Source organism: Bos taurus, chromosome 1, assembly GCF_002263795.3.
Source record: "Bos taurus isolate L1 Dominette 01449 registration number 42190680 breed Hereford chromosome 1, ARS-UCD2.0, whole genome shotgun sequence".
NCBI classification, from domain to species: domain Eukaryota; kingdom Metazoa; phylum Chordata; class Mammalia; order Artiodactyla; family Bovidae; genus Bos; species Bos taurus.
The window spans coordinates 68,634,850-68,651,337 of NC_037328.1; the positions used below are offsets into that span (position 1 = coordinate 68,634,850).

The 16,488-nt window shown below is 45.5% G+C and overlaps 1 protein-coding gene across 20 annotated transcripts in view; it reads left to right on the top strand.

Annotated features, from left to right (window-relative positions):
* Positions 1-16,488, top strand: part of KALRN (kalirin RhoGEF kinase) — a 692,240-nt gene that overhangs the window by 200,912 nt on the left and 474,840 nt on the right. For all 20 annotated transcript variants that reach the window (XM_024991355.2, XM_024991361.2, XM_059886080.1 and 17 more), the window contains exons 2-3: positions 5,300-5,374; positions 12,355-12,469. In XM_024991355.2, the coding sequence (XP_024847123.1) occupies positions 5,300-5,374; positions 12,355-12,469 (190 nt within the window). The remainder of the gene's footprint in view (positions 1-5,299; positions 5,375-12,354; positions 12,470-16,488) is intronic.

The window sequence follows — 16,488 nt, forward strand, 5'->3', positions numbered from 1 at the left end:
CTTTTGTCTATCTCCGCTTCTGAGGCAACTCTGGAATACAAAGACAAACTTTAGAGTATAGCACTTTCCTAAACATGATGTGTATTCCTCACCTGAGCTTCTTGTTAAAATACAGGTTCTGTTTCTGTAGGTCTGGGGTAGGGCCTGGGATTCTGCTTTTCTAGCAAGATTCTAGCTGCTTGGTGATGCTTGTTACTTTAAGTAGCAAGCAGTTAGGACTCATCCTTAAGGCTTTCCTCTGGACTCCTTTGCATTCATGTTATCCTGTCTCTGATAATAGCTCACTGTCTTGTCTGCATGCCTACTTACCTCTGCCTGGAAGCCTCCTGGAGAGCAGGATCCATTTCTTACTTGTCAAAGTATAACCAAAGCTTAACATAAGGCCTCACACATAATAGGGTTCAAGAAATAATTGATAAAAGAATGACTCTGGGAATAGGAAATTGTCCAAATAGTGCCCAAACTAAGGTTTGGCCTAATGAGCTCTTGGAACTCTCAGCTCTAAGCCAAATCATTTTTGTGTGGCAGATCACTCAGTCTTTCAGTGCCACCATGATCAAGCCTTCCATCCTGGACACACAGGGTTGGAGTGGAAAGAGGAGATGGAGACCAGAGCACTGGGCAACTTGCTGTCTCAGTAGCTAAACAGGGTTCGGGCCCATTTGATGCAACATTAGAATACTTAACACAGTAACTTCTAAGTGCAAATTAAGGGGGAGTGACTGCAAACCAAAAGGAAACAAAAAGAAATCCATGGGTACCCTGGCAGCTTTCACCTCCAAATGTTCAACAGTGGCTTATTTGTTTTTTGTTGAAATCAGGATTGCTTCCTAAAGAAGGTTACCTAGATGATGCTCCAGCTCCCCTGAGAGACTCCCTGCTATCCCAGAGCTACGGAACCACAGACAGGGCCTGTGACAGAGGGCCAGTTGTGCTCCTGCCTCAGGGAGCCACACAGAGGCTGGGAGCCAGATGAGGGTGATTGGCATCTTCTTGCATGGGAACAGTGACTAGGAAAATGTGAAGAGGAGCAGGCAGCAGCAATGTGAGCATAGCCCATTTGGAGTGAGGAGTAGGCAAGAGTGGGGCTTGGAGAAGACCCATGCTGGAGATCCTGGGGCGATGGCAGTGGTAACTTTTACTTCCCTAATAGATGTAGAGCATTTGAACGTTGCTAATTAACAGAACAGCAGGCTTGTAATTCTGACAGCAGCAGGACGTGAATGGGGTGGGACTAGCACTGAGCACCAGCGAAGTGTGTCTTTGTCCATAAGATAAAGCACAGCATTCATGTTGGGTCAGGTCCATGAGGGAGCCCCCTGGTTCTTTCTTTTCCTGCAGTAACTGCAAGAGCACAGGGGCTTTTATTTCTTCCCAGGCTTTCTTTAGAGGTAGCAAGGGACCTAGGGTTTATAGTCTATTAGTGCCATCAAATATACCTTTATATCAGAGAGAGAATTTGCCATTCAGGCCTGCCTCCTTCAAAGTGTGATGCCCCTGGAAGTTCTCCTGTCACTAGTCTCTCATTTTGGTAACTTGGCTGTCTGCAAAATGGTGCGATGTGCCCTGAGTATTCCAGTTTCTAAATTGATTCCTGGGGAAGAATGGACTGGAAGTCCAAGGAAGAGTTGTTCTGTCTTCCTGAAGTATACTGAATCATGTCAGGAAATTGGTTCTTTCAAAGCATACTGATCTGATAATCTAAGGATCTCAAAGGCCAATAAATATGAGGAAAAGGTTTAAAAAGTCTCAGAATGCTAGAGCTGAGTGGTACTCTGGAGATCATCTACTCAGATCACCAGCATTTGGTGTGACAGATGAGGCCACTGACCTTGTGCAAGTCACTTTAGGAAAGGTTAACATTTCATTCATATATTTATTTTGTCATCAAATATTTATTGAACATTTACTATGAGTCTGTGCAGACATGTACCTAGTAGTGAAAACATGTTGCTATTTCATTGGTTCTGTTTGAGTTAGTGTTCAATGAAGTTTTCCTTTCTTACAGATTATGTATGACAACTGGTTTCACAAGGGCCATGGGGTTATTAATACATAGGATCTTTAGCCAGTGCAAATAGGTTTTCTATGCAAGGTCACCAACTTCTGAGCTGCTAGACTAATTAGTTTAGCTCTACTTGGCTTTACATAATACATACATTGTTGAAAAGTTATTTGTAATTCAATTTCTGGCAAATAGGAAACTAATTCAAACCACTAAGGCAACTTTTATTTAAAGAGACCCTGGATCACATCCTTTTATAATGTGAAAAATGTTGTTGCTGTTGGAAATGATTATCCTTTAGTTAGGGATTTTGTAAACCTGGACCCTTTAGGTTTTCTTATGGCTGGACACACAACCTAGGAAATAGCTCAGCTGTGGTCTGAATTGGATGGGGAAAACTCCGGCCTGGGAAGAGAAAGGACCCCCAACCCCTGCCAGGAATCATAGACCAGCCCAACCCAAGATAGTGACATATACTTGGAGCAGTAACTGCAAGCTGCCTGGATAAGCTGCTCCTCTTCTCTCAGGCCTTGGAGTCTGGAGTGGAGAAGGAGGAGGTGGGGCTTGATGAGTGGGGTCTGCAGAATGGAATTCCAAGCGCTCTCTCTCTGTCTCTCTACAGGTGGGAGGTGGTAGGATGGGTAACCTTTTGCTTCTGTTATAGCATTTTCTTCCTTAATTGTCTGGGAACTGTATGGAAATTAGAGCCATCTTGTATACTTTACTGGGCTTCCCTTGGGGCTCAGCTGGTAAAGAATCTGCCTGCAATGTGGGAGACCTGGGTTTGATCCCTGGGTTGAAAAGATCCCTTGGAGAAGGAAAAGGCTACAGCGACTTTCATTTTCTGTGTACTTTAACATGGTAGAGCAGGAGAGAAACAACAGTGGAAGAAAATAGGACAAGAGTTTAGGAGACAAGAGGGTTATGTGGATTGTTGTTATACAGTAATATTTCATTAGCTTGGGTCTTGCTGTTTTTGAACTTGGAAATAATCTGGAAGGACACAGAACTGAAGTTTAACTTATTAAGTTTTTTTCTCTAGAAATTAATAGTGTATGTAGTGATGTCAAGGAGAATGTTTTAAAACTGATGTATAGAAAGATGTATTCCATATATGAAAATAAAACTTTTGATGCAGATATATCATTCTGTGCACATAACTCATGTGTTAAAGATGATCTCTGTCTAGCTGGTAAAGTCTAATAGGACTCTTCCTTGCCCAGGAAACTGAAGCTTATTCTTATTGCATCATGGTGAAAAATTATCTATGTATCTATTTGTAATTTTTTACGATAATTTATGTTGACCCTTGGAGAAGGCAATGGCAACCCACTCTAGTGTTCTTGCCTGGAAAATCCCATGGAAGGAGGAGCCTGGTAGGCTGCAGTCCATGGGGTTGCGAAGAGTCAGAGATGACTGAGCAACTTCACTTTCACTTTTCACTTTCATGCATTGGAGAAGGAAATGGCAACCCACTCCAATGTTCTTGCCTGGAGAATCCCAGGGAAGGGGGAGCCTGGTGGGCTGCTATCTATGGGGTTGCACAGAGTTGGACATGACTGAAGCGACTTGGCAGCAGCAGCAGCACATTGATCCTAATTACTTTCTACTGGTGAGGTTTAATAGCTTTCCTTTGTTGGAAGATAAAGTCAGAGCATAAAGATCAGTACAAACAAAGATAGAAAGTACAAAAAGTCCTATAGTTAGAACTTTCTTTTTATGGTGTTATTTTTTTTCTTCTATTGCCCACAGTCTTCTCAAAGTGAGCCTTGCAGCTGGTTACTTCAGCATCAGCTGCTCTGGGTCAGCTTATAAAGAGAAGCAACTGATGAGCAAAAAGCATCACTGTCTACATTTAGTGAAAAATGAAAATGAGGAAATAGATGGAAGGGTCAGAGATCCTTTGTAAATTTGTCTTGGGCTAGCATATGACCTCTTACCATGGACACTGGCATTCTGAGCCTGCTTCTCCTCTTTGGTTGAGTGTGCAACTGTCTTATTTCCCTTCTCTAGGCAGTGAGCTTAGTCCTGGGGTGTTGCCAAAATTCCCAACAATTTTGGATGCTTGAAATAGTCAGTGATTAGGAATTGAGACGCTTTGAGCAAGACCATCCTTCTCAACACGTTTCTCCCCTTTGTAGATTATCAGGTTGGGCGCACAAGGGAGAAAGCAAGTGGAGAAAGGCATTGAAGGGGTGTCCGTGGTCTCTAGCTCTGTCTCACTGAGCCCACACAGGGCTGCCTTTCTTCTGGGGTCCCTCTGTGCCATGTTCCTGAAGGTGGTACACAGCAGAAATTCCATTTACAGCTTGCAGGGCTCTGAGTGTGGGCTGGCTCTCCCTGAGAGTCCTCTGGGGTACTCAGGATAAATGACAAGGGGTGGTGAGATGGCCTGGAGTTTGTATGTGTGCATGTGTAAGCTGAGTCCTCCCTTCCCACACATCTAACACCAGCCTGGGTTGTCCTTTGCTTCCTGAGGTTGCTGTTTCTCCAGGCACATTGTTATTTTCTATTCTGTGTGAGCCCCAGGCCTCTGCCTCCAGCCTCCTAACAGGAGCTCAGCTGGACCCCAGAAATGACTTTCCACCTGAGAAATGAGATTTAGGCAGAGAGTGAGCTGCTGAAGAAGGGAGTGCATTTGCTTCCCGTGGAATTGCCATTGCTCATCAGTCGTTCATGTGGACTGATGACAGTGACACTGAAGGAAGGGAGAAGAGCTGGAAAATGTTTTGCTCGACTTTGCTTCTCAGGAATTTTCACTTTTTCCATCTGTAAAATGAAGACTAACAGTTGCTATGCCACATAGAGGAAAAAGCAAAAGGAATTATTTAGGACATTGTGGTCCACCTTGATGTTAACTTGACTTGTTCAACAGATATTTACTGAGTGTCTAGTGTGTAACATTCACTATGTACCAGCCACTGTGCTAGCACTGGAAGTACAAAAACGATTTCCAAAAAGCCCCCATCTTCAAGTGCACAGCAATGGGGCTGTAGTTTTGCTCCCAGGACATGGTACTTTGTGTATAATTGGGGGGGGGGGGGCGGGTGAGTTGCACTGTCCTCTTCTTGAAAAGGACCCAGAGGGGCATACTCTTGGTCACCCCTGTGGACTGGCATCATGTCAAAGTGTCCTTTCTGTTGTGGAGCCTCTCCTGCTCTTGGGCTAGGCTGTGGGCCCCAAAGAGGGCATTATTTTCTGGCCCATGAGGGGATTGAAAAGCTAAGGGGGAACCGAGGGATTCAGTCTTTTGACCCCTTTCACTCTAATTCCTTCTGTTTTATTCTCTGACAGGCTCTTTTCGGAATGATGGTTTGAAAGCTTCTGATGTCCTTCCCATCCTAAAGGAAAAAGTGGCCTTCGTGTCTGGTGAGTGTCTATGCAAGTTTCCTCTGTTACAGATCTAGAGAATTTGTGTGTGTGTGTGTGTGTGTGTGTTGGGAATGTGTGCAGGCATGCACTTCTTTGTGTGCTAATGAGAAAGAGGTGGGGGTGGTGGTGATGTTCAAAGCAGCTGCTCCTCTCTCCAGAGGTAGGCAGAAAGGGAAAGGAGCACTTTGGTCCCCACTGGGTGTCCTGGAGGACATTCACAACCAAAGGTGGGTCCATCATGCACCCACGCACATCCACCTCACCTTGCCCTACCCTTCCAGGCCTGTCAGGCCTGTGGGAGCTGCTGAGGCCCCTCTGAGAGATGCAAGGGTCTGTCCCCTTCACACCTTCCCACAGGTTTTATTTAGTTTCATCTCTAAGTGGGTCAAGGACAAGAGATGTAAATTTTTTTCTGGCTCTTCCTTATCTCTTCTTCTAGCAAAGGGAACTCAAGTGAGTAATTGTATCTATTTTTTGTTTTTCTGAATAATATTCATTTCTGACTTTTCTCTATAGCATGTCTTGTGCACCCAGTCCTTTTAATGTCTAATTCAGGGATCAGCAAACTATAGCCTGTGTTTTGCTGCAGGCCAGGCACTTGTTTTTGCAAATAAAGTTTTATTGGAACATAGCCCATGTTTAGTAGTGTATTAGCTTCCTCTTGCCACAAACTTGGTGGCTTACAACAATAGACATGTATTCGCTCACAGTTATGGAGGCCAAAAGTCCAAAATCAGTTTCCTGGACTGAAATCAAGATGTGAGCAGTGCTGTGCTCCCTCCAGAGGTTCTGGGGGAGAATTTGATTCTTGCTTCTTTTAGCTTCTGGGGGCTGCCAGCATCCTTTGGCCTGTGGCCATGCCACTCCCGTCTCTGCCTCCTTGGTGGTATTGCCTTCTGCTCTTCTGTTTATGTTAGATCCTTCTGCCTCACAGTAAGGATACCTGTGACTTCACTTGGGGGCCCACTCAGACCACCCAGGATAATCTTTCCATCTCTAGAGCGCTAACAATCACTATCTATAGAAACTCTTTTTCCAAATAAGGTAACATTTACAGGTTCCAGAGATTAGGGCTTGATATGCTTGGGGGCCATTATTCAGTCTACTACCAGTGTTGCTAATGGCTGCTTTGTTGCTGTAATAGCAGAGTTGAGTAGTTCTACCAGAGACCAGATGACCACAGGCCATCTGACCCTTTAAGAAAAAGTCTGGTAACTGCTGATGTAATTGAAACTGAACTATGAGGTGTACCAGCATCACTATGGGTGCCAGTTCTAGGCCATCAATATAGGCCTCCTGGCTCAGAGTCTCTAGCAGGGGCTGAGGGAATGGCAGTGTGCATAACCAGGGATCAGATTTTTAAAAAATACACCCAGGTACTTAGGCTTCATAGATTGAACTTTTGTTTCTGGATGATTCTGGCCATCTACAAGGAGTGACAATGGAATCACAGGGAAAGAGCCAGCAGAGTTCTTCAGTGCAGGGGTTCACTCCATAGGCACTGCTGGGCGCACTGATGGGTGACAGCCAAAATGGAGAGAAGGGAGAAAGGGGGCGGGGGGGTTGAGGAGGGAGAAACCAAGCAGCAGGTGTCTCCCACCCGACTGGAGGGGAGACTGATAACTCAGAGTGTAGGGATGGGAAGTGAAGGCGGAGTATGTGATGGGAGTAGTCAAGCCTTTGTAAGTACTAAGTGCATTCTATATTATTATTAGTAGTAATAGCAGTAGTAGTGGTATCCTGGTGGCTTAGACGGTAAGGAATCTGCCTGCAATGTGGGAGACCTGGGTTTGATCCCTAGGTTAGGAAGATCCTCTGGAGAAGGGCATGTCAACCCACTCTAGTATTCTTGCCTGGGCAGAGGGACCTGGCAGGCTACTGCAGGTTACAGTCTATGAAGTCGCAAAGAGTCAGACACGACTGAGCGACTAAGCACAGCAGTGTAGTGGTAATAATAATATAGTGTTTTGCTACTGTTTTTGCTGTTAGAGTGGCTGGGAAGCTCCCCTTCTCCATTAGCATTAGGCACTGGTATATCTTATTAGGTAATGAGCCCCTGTCACTGAAGAAGCTGAAGCTTAGGCTGGATCCTTGACTCGATCAGGTGGCAGTGAGTTCAGTATGGGTGGAGACAGAAGACAGCCTCTGAAGCCTTCATAGACTTGGATCTGAGTGCTCACTGAGCATTTTGGGAAGACCTTGTGTAGAAGTCTTGGGACTGCTGAGTAGCACCAGGGCTCTGACCTCTACTGCTGTCCATCATCTGGGCTCCCAGGACATGGCCACAATCTCTAGGGAGCCAGAGCGTTTCTCTTCCTCTTCTTTAATGCCTTGAGCCTGTTTAACCAGGTGTCCTACCTCTGCCCAGGTGTCCTGCTCATCCTTCCATTCTCTTATGCCTGAGGCTCCCTCTATCTGCAGTGCCTTTGAGCCGTTCCTCTGCTTCCCAAGTCAGTTCCCACTTTGCCTCCTCCTGGAGGTCATCCTGGCTTTAATGCATACCTTCTGAGCACCATCCTGTTGGACAGCAGTTCAGGGCATATGAATGCAGACATGTTACAGTCTGGCATCGGGACCCTAGCTTGATTGTTTGTGGCTTATTTTTTCCCATGTGAATTCCATTAGAGCCCTGGAGCAGGGTCCAGCCAGCCCTAGAAAAGAGCTTTCCAAGCGTCAGGAGGTTTCCTCAGGGTGTACAGAGCAGCAATGTGCCAGAAAGATGGTCAGTCAAGTGAGAGGCAGGTAGCTGCTTCCCAGAATGGGACCAAGGGGGCCAGTGGGCAACTCATGCCCACGTGTCCACGTGGGCCACCCTTTCCCCCAACAACCACAAGTCTGTTCTCTATGTGAGGTAAGTCTTATTCATTTGCAAGTGGTGCTAGGAACTTTGGGGTTTAGGGAGTGTTGTCCTTCTGTGCCTGGTAAGGACACTGAGGGTGCCAGAGAGATGACTGGCTGCAGCTAAAAAAAAACCCCAAACAAAAAACAAACCAAAAAAGGCATTTGTATCCTAAGCTTTTAGAAGACCAAACACAAAAATAAAAATAAAGAAACCCAGAATTAAGTAATGCAGTGTACCGGATCCATGTCTCTCTGAGAAGAAGCCCTGCAGGAAGTGTTGAGCAGAGAAACCAAGTGCTGGTTAAGCCCCCTCCCCTGCTGGTGCCCTGGTGTGGCCAAGGCGAGGGGAAGCTGTGCTGCCATGGGAACGGGCATTTGGAATAATCCAGGGCCCACCAGTGTGTGGGCGAGTGCACGTGTGTGCAACAGAATCTGTGGCTGTGCTCAGGCAGCCTGCATCGTTCCAGCCCTGCCCCATCCTGCTCTGTGTTCTCAGCCATGGGCTCTCCCTCTGCTCTCTCTCCAGCTTCCTTCATGTGCTTCTGCCTCCCACTTTCAGCACCCATTGTCCCTTCTCTCCAGCCTCCCTGTGCAGACCCTTTTCACCCTGTTCTCTGTGTGTGCTCACACCCTCATCTGGCTCCTCCCGATGTCCCTCTTTGCCACCTTATCAACCATCAACATCATGCCCCTTGTTCTCAGAGGAACTCCACACTGCCGTGGCACCACCATTTATACTCTGGACCCATGTCTCAAAGCATGTTCCATAGAAAAACAGGTACATGAGATGATCCTCAAAAAAGAAAAAAGGGCTTACTCTCAAGTAAACTTGGGTAATGCTGCCTATTGTAGCCACCTTCTTGGAGACTGTCCATTCAAAACATGAAAGCATTTCCCAAAATACAAATAACACATTCTCTTAAAAATACCCTGTGTATCCATCAGCATCTTGCAGAACTACAGTTGTATGGGCCAAACTTTTGGTATGATTCCCTAGAGGTGTTTTTCTTGTCCTCCTCCAAAATTACCCTAATCTACTTGTCCCCACTGGAGCCTGGTTCCCCCTGAAAAATATGAGTGCCATCTTCCTCCACCTCAATCAGCAAAGCCTTAACTTCCCTTGCCTTTGAACTTGCCTCCTACCTAGGCCTGTCCTGCCCTGCTTTTGCAGAAGGAGATCAGTGCCTTTTCTAGCACATCAGACCACTCCCTCCCTATTTATCCTCTGTATTCCCAGCCTCTATTCCCAGCACCAAAGCCTCAATTAACTGGCAAACAGCAGGTGTTGGATAAATAAGGGGATGGCGCTGCTGAAGATCCTGCCATCATCTCTATCATCTTTTAAAAACTTTCCCTTTTTTGTCTCCACTGTCTGGGGCCCACTCCACAATGCACCTTGACTTCAGCAAAGGGTTCTCATTCTTTATCTCTACTTAGTGCCCTCTGGAACCTCAGCACTCATGTTAATTATCAGTCAAATCCTACAGCTTCATGGCTCCTCAATCTCCTTGGCACTGAAGTCTTCCACCTCCTTACTGTAGCCACGCACATTCAAGACCTTGACCTTGATATGTCTGTCTGTAGCCTTATCTTCTTACCCATGACTGCTTCTGGTGTTCCCCTATCAGTTGGGGAAGTATGGATATCAGGTAAATAAAACATATGCTGTTCCCTCTCTTTTGAGAACTCACAAAGAAGCAGGCCATTTTCCTTCCTCCCCAAGTCCTCCCCACTTAATCTATGCATGAGCTCTGTTCTGCCTTTGCTCAGGTTACAGGCTAGCATGGACACCATGGCCAGACCTTCAACAGAGCTCTCATTAAAGCCAGATACCTGCACCTACCCTTAAACCTACATCATACCCAGTCTGGCTGTCCATTCTCTAGGAACACTCTCCAAAGATGGTCCATCCTCCCTTTCCCCAGTACCTCAAGCCTACTCTGACCTTCAACACTATTTTACCTAGAGAAAGTGTCTCCTAGGCAGGCTGAACTTTTTGTCTTTCTAACTTATGTCTGTTTTTTCCTTCCTCTTTGAGTCTACCACAGACAAAAGGTCAGGGCCCCCCCTCTTGTACCTGTCCTGAAGCCTTTATCCATCCCTTGTCTCCATTTTTTCCAGCACAGATTCTCTTCCTTTATGCCTGTTCCTCCTTTTCTTCCTACAATCTTGCAAGTTCATCTTCCTTCTGAAAAATACCTGGCTTGGTCCTGCTGCCCACTCTGGACTCCATATCCATTCATTTTTCCTGGAGGGAAGGGATTCCACTCCCCTGGGTCATCTCCCCCACCCTCCCCATCCCATGTCCCCCGCCACCACTCACCACCATCTGGAACCTTCTGTAGCCAAGATTATGAAACTCTTGACTCCCAGGGAAGAACTGGCTTCTGCTCAGGAGGGACAATGCCCACATCCTTCCAAGCCTCTTAGGTAGTCTTTGCCATCACACCAACCTTGGCTCCCCAGGTTCCCTTCTCTTAAACCATCCACAGAAGAAAGACTGTGAGAAAGGCAATAGCTGCAGTTAAAACCACCCAAGAGTGAAAATCTTTCAAATGAGGTCAACACTGCAGGCAAAGTTTGATAGTGAGGGAGAGCCTCCTAGCTTTGAGGAAACTTTCCTCTTGATCCCTTTACTTCCTCTTCCCCCTGTGAAGGCAGTTGGGAGATGGAGATCATTTCCAAGGTAGATGAGATGAGATTGGTCACCCATATTCAGAGCTGAGAGCCTGTGGTTTTTAAGGTTTGAAGTTGGGGGTCAGGATCCAACTCTGCGGTATGTGTACACAAATACGGCTGGGTGGGGGCTGCAGGGAGGGGGGATGGTGGTGGTGAAATATTTTTTCAGGGCCAGATCTCTCAGTGGCCATGATCTTGTTTGACCTTTTTCTCCTTGCAGCCTTCTTATTTCTTCCTGAGGAGTATCCTGCAATGAGTTGGACTTTGTTTGTTTAGACTCCCTCTGTCTTGTGATTTCTGGACCCCACAATCAGAGGGAAACAATATTCATGAACTCATACTTGAGTGGGATCCTGGGAGGCTTGGAAAGTGCCCTTCTTCAAGGCGCTGCCCTTTAAGCTTGCTTTCCAGTACTGGTGGTGGCCTTGCCAGCCTTTCCTCCATCTTGCACTGGATCCCTTTGTAGACCTGCTCTGGGGGTGTCAGGTGGCAGCCTGAGATCATGACAGAGTCTTCTTTGTGAAATGGCCAGTGCCTGTAAGGACACAGTTACTGCACCTTAGCTTTGTCCTCATTTAACCTTTTTGGGAAATTTGGTCCTGCTTCCTAATCATAGCATCCACTAATGAATAAATTTTTAATCACAGAATAAATCAGGAGTAGAAAGTTTGGAAAATAGAGGAAAGAAAAAGCAACCATGTAAAACCCCAGCATCCTGATAGCAAACAATGATCATTGTCGCAGTTACTCCTCCCCACTTTTTTTTTAAACCAGATGTTTAGAAGACATTTGTAATCATAGTGTGTACATATGCATTTGCAGTGATTAAGACCTTGAGCATCCTATTTCCAATGAAGATTCATGGGCTTCTCCAGCAAGAGTGACAGGTGGCACTTAGGCAGGCCTGCAGGCAGGGGTGGATCCTTGGCTGTGTAGACCACACTTAGGTCTTTTCTATGACCCTAAAAACCTCCTAGCAATGATGTCCCAGCTGGATGCTTTAGGGGCTTCTCACCACGGTATTCATTTAACCCTGAGCACTCTGCTCATAGAGGTCTGCAAAGAGAAGTAAACTGGAGGTTGAATTTCCAAAGACCATAGCACTTTCATTGGCTTGTTTTCTCAGTAAGAGCAAGTATCACCTCCTTCATTATCATCTCGTATTTGTAGAGAGTACTTCTCAAAGTGCTTCGCCATGTGCCATCTTATCAAGTCTTGCAGCAGCCCTGTAATGTAGTCATCATTATTTTCATCTGCATTTTGCAGATGAGGCAACAGAGATGTCAAAAGACTCGCCCACGGTCACGAATCTAAACTCCTTGCCCTTGCCCAAGGCAGTGACCAGATTTCTCTGGGTACCATCTTTCTGCCTGTTTTATCTAGCACTCAGGAGAATTCTTTTTCCTCTGTGGCAGTTTCTAGCTGGTCTTTCTTAAACATCCTTCTCTTCCTTGCAGGGGGCCGTGATAAGCGAGGTGGACCCATCCTGACCTTCCCTGCTCGCAGCAATCATGACAGAATAAGACAGGAAGACCTGCGGAAACTGGTGACCTATCTGGCCAGCGTGCCAAGGTAAGGTGAAAGTTCTGCAGGGGAGAGAGGGGGAAGCTGGCCTGATGCAAGTAAGCTGTCTGCCCTTGGAATGGATTCTAATTATTTCTGTTACGTCAATACCTATTGTTCACCTCATTCCCAGCATTCCCATTGTTACTGCTGGGATTCATGTGAACAAAGTGGAAGCTGGATGCTGGAACCATGGGCAGAGGTGAAGTTTCCAGGCTTAGAGGACCAGGACAGGCCCTGGAACAGGTGACAGTGTGGCCTGTGGGGGCAGGGATGGGAAGCCATTCTTTGCCTTGGGGAAATGGAAATTCTGGCTGATTCCACTCTGGCTTGTGTAATGGATTTTTTTCTAAAAAACCTCTGGCTTTTGAATATGTTTGTGGCTTTTAGAGTTTAGGGCAAATAGCTCCACTTATATCATTCAAGAGGCAGCCTTCAGCTCGATCTAGGTCATGAATTTTCAATGGGGGCAATATTGCCTCCAAGGGGGATGCGAATTGGTTCTTGTGTACAGCACACACACACAAAAAAAACTTTCATGTATTAAGCACAGTTAAATATATAGTGCATAAACATATATACAATATATTCATGGTATTAAAATCTCATTGGGGCTGATTAAGGAAAAAAGTATAAAAAGCCTCTTTTGTGGCAGGATGATGATTTTAAAAAATGATTGAGAAACACTGGTTTCTGAGTGTTTCTAGGTGGTGCTGCGCTCAGAGGGTGGCAAGGTAGACATGCTAGGGACATGGAATTTATCTTTTAAGAAGGTGGAGGAGAGGCCTTTGCATGGTTAGAGGAACATGGAATGTGAGAGCCAGAAGAGCCCTGAGAAGTAATCCAAGCAAATACATGTCGTGTTTTACTTTGGAAACAACATCTGTGTGGGATTGGAGTTGCTTACGGGGTGGTGGTGGTCATTGGCAGAGCTTGGTTCAGAGCCCTCCTGACTCCTACCCTGGTGCTCTCCCCATCCTTGTTCACAGTCAGTGAGAACTCTGTTCTCTGACTTAGTGGGGTTGGAGTCTGTCAAGTGTTTGTTGTGGCAAATAAGAAGTGGTGCCTGGGGCTTTTAGAACTTTCATCTTGTCTCTCTGCATTTTATAGAGGAAGCAGTAAATTGTACAGAGGAGCTCTGCCTTTGCGGGGAGACCTTGGATAATTGTTGAACGTGCTGATTAAGTTCTTGAAACAGATGTCAATTGAGGCAATCACTGCATTTGAAAGAGCTATGGGGGAGACACATGTATAAGGATTGGTGGATGGTGGTGGGCAGGTGGTAAAGGGGATTTAAGGGCAGTCATCAAATGCTTGGAAGGATGTTGAACAGAATGAAGAGCTCTGAGCAGAAGGCTGTGAACAAATAGATGTCAAATGATGGCTTTTTTTTTCTTTATGGTATCCACAGAGAACCAGAATAAAGGTAAGAAGTCTTAAGCTCCAATGAAATGGACTTAGGTTGTATCCAAAGAAGAGCTTCTAAACTATAAGAGAGTTGGATAAAGAATAGAACAGAAGGTTCCCCGCCCGCCCGCCCCCCGCCCCCTTAGGAGGTCTTTATTCAGAAGAAATATTCCCATCTGTCTTGGAGGCAAGGAGATGAATTAAATAACCCATGATTGATGTAGGTAATTTAGCAATTTAGCCATTGAGGGGCTAAGCAATTTTAAAGGCATCTTTCCCAAGTATACTACTAACAGGCATAACACCAAGCATTTCCTAAAGCAATTTACAGGAAGAGTTTTCATGGGGACCCATGACAGACTCTTAGTTCTTTCAGAGTCAGAAGAAATTTGGGATCCTGAAGGGTATGTTTTTGTTTCTGATAGGTTTATCACATCCCTGAAGCTAATGCACACTCTTCTTTTCTTTAATAGTAAGCGAAAGAATTGGAAGAACATTTTATTAATTCTGACTGTTAAGCAAAGCTGGGACAAAAAGGATTGGAAGCAATTAAAAAGGAAAAGATTTCTACTAGGTAAAGGGGAACAAAACTCAAGAAGAGCTGGGAGGAAGGTCATGAAAAAGTATAAACAATAGGTTATCATGGAAAGAGCATAGTAGATTCAGGCTTTTTGCTTCCCTGAGGGTAGTCCTAAGCATTGCATCCTAGGCTCCTGATAACAGAAAAGGTTCACAGGTTCTGGCAGGTGGGAGGCAAAAATGCTGTTGCTACTTTCAGTGGGAAAAATTGTTCAGGGATGCCTGCTGCCTCCCTCCCAAGGGGCCTATGTTTACCAGGAGTGTGTGTACCTGGCAGGCTGAAGAGCTTACCAACTAGTCATGCCCACCTATCGCTTCCTAGTTCTGTTGGCCACAAGTTCACACATGATGACTGTTGGAAACAAAACCTTGAACAGGGTTATTCCAATGACAGTGAGGTCTGGGGAGGAAACTGAAGCACTTAGCACACCAGATAGTGTTTGCCATTCTTCTGCTTAGCCCTGGCTTTGGAAAGAAAGGAATCTGCAAAAATGAACAGCTAGATTTAGGCAGGTGACACTGACTAGAAGAAATAGACTATTCTGGGTCATGGCCAAGGAGGCTATAAAGCTAGGCTTCTGTCAGGTGGAATGTGCTCTTCAGACTGGGGTAATCACCTGTGGGTGACACTCATTTATTCAAGCATTTATCATTTATTTATTTTACAAATATTTAGAGCCTCTGTAAGCCAGGCTGATTTAGGATTCATGGTGAGCAGGAACAGACATTTTGAGAAAGTTAGGAAAAACCTAAGTATTTGCCTACTGAGTGCCAAACCAGTGACCATAAAGGACAGTACAGTATATAACTGTGCTGGTAGCGTAGGGATGAAGCAAGAGAAGACAAGCAAACAGGGTCAATAAGTGATGAAAGAGGATCCCAGAATCTAAGGGACCAATCAGCTCGATGGCCACTTTGGGCACTGTTATAGAATAGGTGATTAAACAGAGGGTTGTGATAATTTATAAGTTATTACAGTGTGCCCTTTATAAATATGAAGGGTGTGATTTTCTTTCTGGTAGGTTTATCATATCCATGCAGCTACTGCATACTCTAAACAGAAAGCGAACAATTAAAAGAACTTATTTCTGACCTGTTAAGCAAAAGTGGGACAGAACAGATTGTAAGCGATTTAAAAGGAAAAGGTTTCTGCTAGCTAAAGGGAACAAAAACCCAAGAGAGTCTGGGAAGAAGGATGGTTGTATGAAATGAATGGGAAGAAAAAGTCCCAACAGGTTATGTCTGGGCCACTGCATTCAGTCTGCTACACTGAACCTTGCCAGCTCCTTTTTAGGAGCTATGTGGACCAGTTAGAATATTGTCAGGAGAGCAGCATACTAAGGGATCCACAAACTGTTTCTGCAATTGAAGGATGTTTTCTGGTGGGGGTGAAAATGGAAGACAAGTGACTCCTGACTTCAGGTATCAGGAGAGCTGTGCTGCCCCTAAGAGGCGGGAACAGGCATGGTCTCTGTTGCATCACCGGGTGGAAGTTAGAGAGGTCGGGACCTGAAGTGGAGAGACGATCTGCCCAGGTGGGAGCTGTCCAGCACTGCTGCCGCTGCCTCTGGAGAAAGTGAGCTTCCTGTCCAAGACGTCTACAGTGGGTTGGAGGCCGATCAGATCATTTCTAAGAAACTTTCCTGCCCTGAATTCTGTGTTTCTATGATACTGGGGGAAAACACGTTACAGACATCTATAACCTCAAAACAGTATTACCACCCCATAAACATACTCTCTTTCTCAAATCCCCTAAATTATTTAAGGCCTGGAATTTCACTTCAGATCTTGTGTGTATCTTAAATTCTAAGAGAACTCTTTTCCAGTCCCCTTGCATTCTGGGTGGGGCGAAATATGATTCTAGAGTGTGGCTGTGACAGCAGCAGTTACTCTTTTGGAATCCATCTCAGCCTGCGATGAGTCTTTTCCAACTTCCCTTTTTTGCTCCTGATGAGTCTGAACATCTATCTCATGGGGCTTCTCCGAGATTTCTGTTATCTTATTTTGAGGAGTGATGAAATTAGGGTAGGAAGAAAAGCCTT